This window comes from Ictalurus punctatus, chromosome 2 (assembly GCF_001660625.3).
Source record: "Ictalurus punctatus breed USDA103 chromosome 2, Coco_2.0, whole genome shotgun sequence".
Lineage (NCBI taxonomy): Eukaryota > Metazoa > Chordata > Actinopteri > Siluriformes > Ictaluridae > Ictalurus > Ictalurus punctatus.
Window position 1 is genome coordinate 29,614,004 of NC_030417.2, and position 10,991 is coordinate 29,624,994.

At 37.1% G+C, this 10,991-nt stretch overlaps 1 protein-coding gene across 1 annotated transcript; it reads right to left on the reverse strand.

Annotated features, from left to right (window-relative positions):
* Nucleotides 1-203: 203 nt before the first annotated feature.
* Nucleotides 204-10,512, reverse strand: si:dkey-225f5.4 (uncharacterized). The gene is made up of 10 exons (XM_017457048.3): nt 10,490-10,512; nt 10,070-10,166; nt 9,390-9,513; nt 9,093-9,250; nt 8,775-8,831; nt 7,936-8,078; nt 6,315-6,480; nt 6,057-6,196; nt 5,538-5,700; nt 204-1,921 (listed from the first exon to the last, which is right to left on the reverse strand). The coding sequence occupies exons 1-10, from the start codon at nt 10,510-10,512 to the stop codon at nt 1,856-1,858; spliced, it is 1,137 nt and encodes a 378-aa protein (XP_017312537.1). The 3' UTR covers nt 204-1,855.
* Between the last annotated feature and the right edge of the window lie 479 nt (nt 10,513-10,991).

Genomic DNA, 10,991 nt, shown 5'->3' on the forward strand with positions numbered 1-10,991 from the left:
CTTTTCAGTCTCTTCCTATTGGTCAGTGCCTGTATGAGCTTCCCATCTCTATTAGCCAATAACTGATGAGCAAAGCCTGCGTAAATGTAACAGAGTTGCTCATTAGCTGAGGAACATGTATGACTGAAAATTCTAGGAAATAGATTTGCTATTCCATACAAACAAGTTAACAAACAGTTGAATGAACCAGCAAGGAACCAGAATTGAGAATTATTCTATTCCCAGGTTTAATGAAACAAAATTGTTTAAATAGGTTTACATTTAGAGCTGGAGCAGTCCTACATTCTTGGAGAAAAAAAAAAAAAAAGTTAAATCTAGAACTTGAAATGTTTTTTGTTTGTCTTTTGGTAGAACCCTACAACAGAGGGGTTTTGTTTCAGAGAGATTTCCAAACAGAACCAGTTCAGTATGAATCTAAAAAGTTATAAGTATCCAAATAATCATTCATGAACCTTATTTTCTAAGGGTGGGCAAACATAAACACAAATTGATATGTGCTGCCTCCTACTGGTGAAGTCTGTTCATACACAAATAATAAGAAAAAAAAGGTCAATCTCTTATAACATAATGTGGTATTGTTTCACATTAAGGAACACTAAATTAACATTAGTACTATTATACATTATTTAAGATAAGAAACCTATAAACCTCAGCATTAATAATGCAGAAGCAAAATCAAAGGCAATGAATTAACTGTTTGTTTAAATGTTAAATAAATAGACCTGCATTAAATGCTCATGGCTGAGTTATTCAAAACATCACAAAGTTAAGATCTTCTTAACAAGAAGAGAGGGGGGATTCAGTGTGATGCTCACTCTTGAAATGTTATAAATGTTGATAATCAGGTCAGTGGGTGTAAATACTGGCACCCACTTTTCAGCTTTACTAATAAATTTTGCCAATTAGCCACTACAAACAGATTTAATTTAATTAAGCCATTAGTTCATATTCATGAATGTGTTTAGTTTTAATCATGGAAGATTGCCTCGTCTCATCTAGTCTTTTCCCCATCTACATCTCCCCAGTTTCAATGAGCCCAGCTTCCTGTTCTGACTGATAGGAATGGAACCTGATGTAATCGTTTGCTGTTGTAGCCCATCTGGCTCAAAATTCAACAAGTTACACACTAATATATATTTCTGCTCACGCATTGTAAAGTGGATATCTGAGTTACCACAGCTATTCTGTCAGCTCAAACCAGCCTGGCTATTATCCTCCGACACCTCATCAACAAGACATTTTACATTTTTCACACCATTCTGTGTAAACCTTAGAGGATCAGCAGTTTCTAAAATCCCCAAAACCAGCTCGACTGGCACCAACAACCATGCCATAGTCAAAGTCACTGACATAACTTTTTTTTTTTTTTTTACCCATTCTGAGGTTTAGGTGTAAATATTTAAAGGTAAAGGTGTAAATATTTAAGTGGCCCATGAGTGTATAGTGTAATATAGAGTGTATAGTGAGATATAATATTTGATCAATTCTCTATATTTACTATCGGATAAGTTTTAAAACATCTATTATAGCACTTTTTTTTTTTTTTAGAAAAAAAATATTATAGAAAAACATACAGAATGATTCAGTAGCACCTACAGGTGTTTCCTATATAAAGACAGTAATATAGCATACACAAAACAAGACGAACACAGAAAAGACAACACTTGATGTACATGTTGATGCTCAAAAACTGTTCTGATTGATGCATTACCTGGTGCAGACAGGTGCTAATAGCATTAAATAATTATTTTTGCCGTTTACATACATTGCCAGTCAAGATTATTTTATTACATACATACAGGTGAGATGCAACCATAGTAAACATTTTTGCATTGCTTCACTTTGCAGGCTGTGCTCAGAAATCCGGATATGAGGAGAGAAACTCAAGCCAATCTGTCAGAGTAGGATTCATCACAATGGGCTGAAAATCAGAGCAATACAACCAGTGAGTGTAACAACATACATTTATATAAATGTGCAGGATTTATGTACAAACAATATTTAATTCTGTACAGTTCTTATACTAACGTCTATCTATTCTGAAGTGTTCAGATTTATTTTAAGAGACACAATGATCACAGAAAGGTTTCCCAGGTGATATGCCACTGAAATGTGAGGCTAAGCTAAAACACATAAATATTAACATTATAAACAAAAAGAAATCATTTTCAGTGAAAAGATCTGAATTAAATAAACTGAATCTGGTTTCCACAAAAACAGTAAAACAACACAAACGACTCTCAATAACCTTCATTCGCAGCCTGTCTGTGACTTCTAGTGTCATTTAAAGCCAAACTTGCACTGATTATATACCAAATAAATACAGTTCCCTCCACTAATATTGGCACCCTTGGTAAATATGAGCAAAGAAGGCTGTGAAAAATTGTCTATTGTTTAACCTTTCGTTTTAAAAAATAAATAAATAAATAAATAATTTCCCCAAAAAACATTCTTTATAAAAAATATCTTTGCTAAAAATAGGTGTGCAACAATTATTGTCACCCTTTTAGTCAAAACTTTGTACTACCTCCCTTTGCCAAGATAACAGCTTTGAGTCGTCTTCTTTAATGCCTGATGAGGTTGGAAAATACATGACAAGGGATCGGAGACCATTCCTCCATACAGAATCTCTCCAGATCCTTCAAATTTCGAGGTCCACGCTGGTGACTCTCCTCTTCAGTTCACCCCACAGGTTTTCTATGGGTTTCAAGTCAGGGGACTGGGATGGCCATGGCATTTGTGGTCAGTAAACCATTTTTGTGTTGATTTTGATGTATGTTTTGGATTATTGTCCTGCTAGAAGATCCAACCACAGCCCATTTTAAGCTTTCTGGCAGAGGCAGTCATGTTTTCACTTAATATATGTTGATATTTGAGTCCATGATGCCATGTATCCTAACAAAATGTTCAGGTTCTCTGGCAGAAAAACAGCCCAAAACATTAAAGAGCCTCCACCCTATTTAACTGTGGGCATGAAGTACTTTTCCATATGAGTGCCACTCTGTGTGTGCCATAACCACCCCTGGTGTTTATTGACAAAAAGCTCTATTTTGGTTTAATTTGACCACAGAACCCGATCCTATTTGAAGTTCCAGTATGCTTGAGTTTGTTTTTGGATGAGAGTAGAGTTTTTTTTTCATGAAACCGTTCCAAACAACTTGTGGTGACGTAGGTCACTTCAGATTGTAGTTTTGGAGACTTTCTGACCCCAAGACGCAACTAACTTCTGCAATTCTCCAGCTGTGATCCTTGGAGGTTTTTTGGCCACTCGAACCATCCTCTTCACAGTGCGTTGAGACAATATAGACACACGTCCAATTCCAGGTTGATTCATAACATTTCCAGTTGACTGGAACTTCTTAATTATTGCCCTTATGGTGGAAATTGACATTTTCAATACTCGTGCTATTTTCTTATAACAACCTTTTGCCGCACATCATCGCTATATTCCTTGGTCTTACCCATTGTTATGAATGACTAAGGGAATTCAGCCTGGGTTACCTCATTTATACCACGTTGAAACAGGAAGTCATGGTTGAACAATTTCCTGTTCCTAGTCACCCAGGTGTAGAAAAAAAAAGACTAAAATATCAATGGGAATATACTTCAAATATATTTTTCTCATATGAATTCATATGCAATTCATGTGCAATAATTTTTGCACACCTATATTTAACAATTGTTTTTGTTGGTAAAACCTTTGTGTTGTGTTTTGTTTGATATCCATAATAGCAGAGTATTTCTGTGAAGATTTTGAACAAGATATCAGAAGGTTAAACAATAAAGACATTTTTTTTTATTTACCAAGGGTGCCAATAACTGTGGAGGGTATTGTATGTACGTTTTCAATTATTTACAAACAAGAATAAAATCCTCACTCAAATACCCCTGAAACACTTTCAAATACACTCCCATGTTATTCACTCTGAACTTTTACACCAGATGTGTGCTCAAAAGTGCATTTGGTCTGGATAGAAATTTCAAGAATACAACATGTATGCTATAATGTGCTCTTTAGGAACCATCTTCTTAACAGGACATAGCTATATTTTAGCCTCTAGTTATAGTGTAGCAGTGCATACACTCACATAAGGTTACAATTCAAACTTCATGAAGGTTCTAATTGCCACTGAGTGAAAATCTCACTAGTACGAGTTGTTGCTGTGTGATGCATGTCTCAGTGCTTCTGGTGTGTAAAGGAACTTAAAACACCACACTGATATGGGAGAGTACTCCAAGTGGTATCAATCTGGTGCATGCAAATGCGGTGTAAAACGGGCTTTTGGTCATTATTGGGAAACACATTGAAAATGTGAGGTTTAAAAACCCAAGCATTTATTTTGAAATGGTTGTATCAATATTTAAGATCATATACACTCATTTTGCGTAAGCATTTGAGCATTTTGCCTTTAGCAAGTGAAATACATTCTCAATTGGATTCAGGTCAAGTGATTGATTTGGCCATTGCAGAACATTCCACTTCTTTGGCTTAAAGTCTTGGCTTGCTTTCAAAATACGCTTCATGGTATTGTTGAGATGTACTGTAATGCACTGTTCAATGAGTTTTGAAGCATTTTGCTGAATATGAACAAATAATATAGCCCAATACACTTCAGAATTCATCCTGCTGCTTTTGTCAGAAGTCACATCACAATAAATACAAGTGAACCAGTTCCATCGGCATCCATACATACCCATGCCAAAAGATGAGGGGATATGCTTCAGATCATGAGCAGTTGCTTCTCTTCTCTGTACACCTTTCACCTTGTTTCAGAACAAACTAATCTGTTCTTCCTGTTTTTCAATCTCATCTGTGGTTTGTGGTAAACCCTCTGTATTTGCTCTGATGAAGTCTTAATTGCTCTTGTTGACTTTCAAAACAGAAAGGTCTACCTACCAGAGGATGTTTTTGATCTGCTTAACTGTTGTGTAGGAGTTTTTGTTCACCAGGGAAAGAATTCTTGTCTTGAAAATAGATGATTTGTCCACACCTAATGTTTTCGCTATCTCTCTAATAGGTTTGTTTTTATTTTTCAGCTGAAGGATGGCTTGATTCACTGGCAGTCACAGCTCTTTAGACTTCATATTGAGAGGTAATAGCAACAGATAACTAATGCTAGACTTTTATCTGCTTATTTGCCACTGAAATAATGAGGGAATAACAGATAATTGTCCAATTATGTTTGGTCCGTTAAAACGGGGGATTACATAAAAATTATATAAAAAAAAAACTGTAATTCCTCAACACTCAGACAAACAGATTAAAATTAAAGGAGTCAATTTGATTTAAAATTCATTCTAATTCAAATTAAATCTGCTCTTTGAGCTCATGTTCATTATTTAAATTCAACTCGTACATACAGTGGTAGACAGCATGAAATAACTCTGCTAATGTCCAAATATTTATGGACATATGGAAATTTTTACACAATTTACTACTTAATTTTATAAACTGTAATTTCAGTCATTTTAAGACTGACACAGGAGACACCCTGCACTGAGTTCAATCACAACAAGATCTTTCCTGACAGTTTTACCTGCAGGGCAGAAAGATTGAGAAGGTTGCCATCTTTGCGCACAGCAAGCAGTTTGGCGCAGCCACTTGACGGGTAGCCCTCGTCCAGCTCCAGGTGGCACACTGTGGTGGCGGACTTGAGGAAGATCAGTAGGCGCTTTGCTGGACACCAGTCGATTGCAAACCTGAGGCAAATTTTTTTCCATGTTAAAAATTTCACCTGAAGGAGGCGGTCACATTTTACTAAAATGAAGCAAGCTACCCAAATCTGGTTTGCAGGAAGTGCCGGAACATTTGAGGTGTCAGAACTGAACAGAAACAAAAAGTATCTGATGACTTTAGGTGAACTGGGTAAGTCAGATGCTACAATGACAAATCATATATATTTACAATAATATTTAAATATGTAGTAATTTTTAAATTGTGATTTTGGATGCATGTAGGATGTTATTTTTAGTGACTGTTTTACAATTGCAGAAATATCGACAGCTTCCCTGATGTGCCACTTTGTGTTCTGTGGACTGTGCTGTGGACTCTGTACCTGGAATGCAGAGCCTGGATTTCAGCAAGCATCTTTCCTTGACTAATGTAGCACTCCATCACTTCCAACAGTGCAGCACTCAGCTCTCTTACAGGGCCTTCCACTGACTCCTCCAAGAGGCCTGCGGTGCCCTGAAAAACCTGGATCGGAAAACACAGATCTTAAACACAAGCAACACCTTTTCTCTTGTACTCAGGATCACAAAACTGGCACAAATAAATCACTGACCAAAAAAAACGCCCAAAAAAAAAACTTCACCTGCAGGCGGAAGTGGTCTTCTTTGGTCATGGTGATAGACAGATGAAGAGGCTGCAGGGACTGTTGGGTGGAGCGGGGCAGAAGCTCTAGACACAGCTCAGAGGGGCTCGCAGACAACAACTTGTACTGCATATTAGCCTGAGTGACTTCCAGGGTAGCCTGCAACCTGAAAGAGGATACAGTTACAGCCAAGTTGATGTGGAATACCCAAAGCAGGTTATGCACTGAAAGAGTAGGCAGGTTGCAATGACTGCGGCTATTTCTAGTTCACAGTTTAAAAGCACACACCCGATAAACTTAAATTATGGTGTCTACATTTTGTGTATTGCATTTTCTTATGCATTGATGGATAAAATAAACAGAAGATAATTCAGAGAGTTAAATTAAATGTCATACCAACAATAAAATTTAATTGAACCTGGTATTTGTACCAATGGAATTTGAATGGTATCCCTGGGGAATGACAGGTTCTACCAATCAACCAGGGATTGCTAAGACTGTAGAATTCAGTGCTTTTTGTGCATCCATAAAAAGTAATGCATTAATACCAATTTTATATATTTATAAATATTTATGCATTACTTTTTATAGATGCACAAAAAGCACTGAATTAAACTACAGTCCTAAATGAATAATATATATTCTGGTGTGTGTCTGTGTGTATTGGGTTCTTTTCAGTCGTATATAATTGGACAAACAGTTGTGTAAAGTTTTAGTCTTAAGTTTATATTTGTAACACTCAGTTTGTGGATTTTACTTTAAATAAACAAAAAAACGGTACTGAGAGTTTGCCCCCTAACCCAACCAATTAATCGAAAAAATAATCAGCTAACTAATCGATTATTATAGCCCTATTGCCTATGCACAGAATCATACGCATTCATTACCATCTGTTAAACAAATATCTTCTACACTACGGGTCAAAAGTTTAGACACACACATTATTTAATTTTATGCTTTTCTCCCCACATTTTAGAATAATAATAATAAAGTCAGCAAAACTCTGGAGTAACACAAATGGAACTATGGGAATTATGTTGTGATAAAAAATCCAAAATAAATCATATTAATTGAGTATTTTATCATCTTCAAAGTAGACACCTTTTTTGCCTAGAATTTTACAGAAATGTATTCTTGGCATTTTTCAACCGTTCTTGAGGAATCCCCTGGGGATGCTTTTTAAACAGTATTGAAGGAGTTCCCACCTATGCTGGACTCTTATTGGCTGCTTTTCGGAATATTTCACTCCAGGTCATCCGTTTAAAAATATTTTTTTTTTGGAAATAAAATGTTTTTGTTTTCTACTGTAAGAAATGAATATGTTGGCACAGTTATATTTTTGTGTACAACACTGATTTCAAACATTTAACCATACACCTTCAGGTCAAAAGATTTTTAAGATCATGAGAAACATTTCATTCAAGTGTCTCCAAAATTTTGACCGGTAGTGTATTTTGGCCTGCAACGGCCTTATACGGCTGCATCAGCAAACACTGTTTTCTATGCATAACGTGAGCATGTCCCAATTCACCATACGAGACTGATTTGTGTGGATAAGCAGATTGCTACTATAAAGACTGCATTTTTCTCACATTCAGACCTTGTCAAAGATGCTTCTCACCTGTCTCTAAAAGCCATCCAATTAGACGCCTTGGCTAAACGATCATCTACTTGAATTTTGAGTTCAGAAAGCCGTCTGTCACAAGCACGCAGGGCATCCTGGGCTCTCTGCAGGGAATCATCTATTTGCAGATTCATCAGTTTCTGTGGGTCAGAAAAAAAGTGTGATCTTAGGCATAAGTTCATATGAAAATTAGTACAAAATATATTTTTTTGGAATTTCACACTCTGGTTCAAGAACTGCTACATGCACAAGTACTATTATTTGTACCGAGTTGTGTTGCATGCACACATTCTGACAGAATTCAAGACCGTATACCAAACTGCATAATGCATGCAGGGTTCAAGCAGAGACCTTGAAGCACTCACACCTTCGTTAGTCACTATCCAGCTATCACGAGTTATTTATCTCAACAACTTCATCCAGGATAACAATATAAATTCCACAATAGCAATAAATCAGATGACTATCATCCATCATCTTAAGAATTAATATTAAGAATAATATTATACTCATTCACTCTCCTGTATATTTACTCTGTCACGTGCTATCGCTCTCTTCCTCCTGATTGGTTTCAGCTCCTTGCCAATCACAGTGTGGTCTGACTTTTTCTGTGCCTGAAATTGGGGTTTTGCTCCAACTAGACAACCCTGACATGGCGCCAATTGTGAATGGCTATATAGGTGTTGTCAGGGTCACCCACAGCAGCTCACAAGCTGGAAAATTTTGTCCCCTGAATCAACAATCATGGGTTTTCTTTCCCCAAGTTTAAAACCAGTCACCTTGTTCTTTTGGAATTGTGAGTTGGATCATGATTAAATTACTAAATGAAAGCTTACCTCAGCCCTCTGCTTCGATTGTAGTGCAGCTCGCTCCTGTTCCTTGCACTCCTCTTTCTGAAAGAGATCATATTTAGGTGACTGAGTGTCATTTACAGAAAGTTATTTATATACTGTCTCCAATAAGGCCACAAAAAAGATTTGCATTGATCTGGAGGAGAACTCTTGATGATTTTGTGAAAACAAAATGAGCCAAGTTTAAGCCAAAAGGAAAATCGACAGGGCTATTTCTCTAACGATTCACTTCAATCAAAGACTATGTAAATAGAAATGACAAAGAGACATAAAAAGTGCTGGGGAGGGGGTAGATCAAATTACTTTCTTTTCCAGGTCTACCAATAGTGCCTCCAGCCTTTGCCGTTTTTTGAGTAGCTCTTCCATGCACTCCACCAGTGTGCCTATCATCCCTTCCACTTCCTGGACCTGCTCAAGATACTCTGCTTTCAAAGCCTTCCAGGGAGTGCTGGCCTCAGTGTCTATATACATGAGTACACACAGTCAATTAGCATTTCCCAAGGTCCACCTAGTGCATGTACCATTATTCAGCTACTGATACACAATCAAAAACAGTATTCCATTCTACTAAGCACTGTAAGGAAAAAAAATCCCTCTAACCTGGATTAGGTGGACATGGTTCATTGAGGAACTGCTCTGCTGACTCCAGACCTGCAAGAAGCTTCAACATGTCGTCCATGACACCATGCTGATGGCACATGATCTTCTGTTTCCGTCTGCAGTCCTATTCGAAAGAAACAAGACAGATGTATATATGGTAAAATATCCATATACATATTACAAAACGATGTGAAAAATTACAGTACTGCACATCCATATTAAACCAAGCAAATACATGATTTGGTTTAAGTGCTTTCTTTTCTACATATCTTCACCTAGACCAGTACTTCTCAAACATGTCCTGGAGGACCCCTAGCACTGCACATTTTGCATGTCTCCCTCATCTAACACACCTGATTCAACTCATCAGCTCATAAGTACTGACTGCAAGACCTGGATTGGGTGTCAGATAAGTGAGACATACAAAATGTGCAGTGCTGGGGGTCCTTTGGAACACGTTTGAGAACCCCTGACCTAGAACACAGGTTCCCAACTCTGCTCCTACAATATCCAGTGTTCTGCACATGTTAATATTTTCCTTGCTCTAAACACTTGATTCAACTAATCAGTTGCTTAACAAACCTTCCCGGGGTATTTGGAGCAGGGAAAACAGTAAAGTTTTCAGACAGGGGGTACTCCATTACCAGGTTTGAGAACCTGTGACTTAGACCCATTCTTACCATTAAATAAGCGGTCATAACTTTTCCCTCTCCAGAGTCCTGAGCCTCGGTGGAGTCGCATGTCTTCAAAAGAGACGGACCAGTTCTTTCTAATATCCTACATTCAGACAGGACAGTTAACAAATATAAGATAAGTAAAATTTCTCCAATCCTACAACGCTGATAACACCACTTCTACAGTTCTACACTATTAAATTGACTGACTGACCAAATCTGCCCAGTATAACACTAGCGAGCTGACTAGAGCCTAACGTTACTTACAAAGTAAGTATACAATCCTTCCTCCTATTAACACACAATAATGTGGATACTTTAAGAACAAAATAACGATATTTATACTGTATATATTGTAGGGTTTTTTTGTTATTGTAAAGCCTTTTTTATTTTGTATTTATTAGCGCATTCCCAAAACATACGTACACAGCTGCTCTTTCTGTCGCCATTTTTGTTTTGAAACTTACCCGCGCGATTCTTATTGGTCAGTATCAGGCCCGCCTCTTCGACTTCTTTTTCTTCTTCCTTTATACATTTTAATGACGGCTTGCAAAAGCAGCTACTCGGTTCATTATCGCCCCCAGGTGGACTGGAGTGTGGCGCATCGCGGGTGTGGTTTCTGTACGATGTAAAAACTTATAAATAAATAAATAAATAGATAAATAAATAAATAAATAAATATTTCTGCTTTCACTGTAGTGAGGTCCCATGCTCTAAACTATTCAAAATAAAGGTTTCAGTTAGAACCAAAAAGGGGGCTTCAGCATGATGCCATAGGGGAACCCTTTAAAGTTAGCATAGAGAACATTTTACTGTCAAGTTCTTCAGAGAATCGTCTATTTACTGGTGCTTTACATAATGCAGAAATGGTTCTTCGTAGTACTTCCACAAAAAAACATGTTATCTTATCAAGGTCTCTAAAAAAACA

Excerpts from the sequence above, each read along its gene's own strand:
- si:dkey-225f5.4 (XM_017457048.3), bottom strand. The coding sequence starts at position 10,512 with ATGGCGACAGAAAGAGCAGCTGT. Across the intron at positions 9,251-9,389 it reads ACCATGTCCACCTAATCCAG|ACACTGAGGCCAGCACTCCC; the intron begins GTTAGAGGGATT and ends TCATGTATATAG. Across the intron at positions 8,832-9,092 it reads TGGTAGACCTGGAAAAGAAA|AAAGAGGAGTGCAAGGAACA; the intron begins GTAATTTGATCT and ends GATCTCTTTCAG.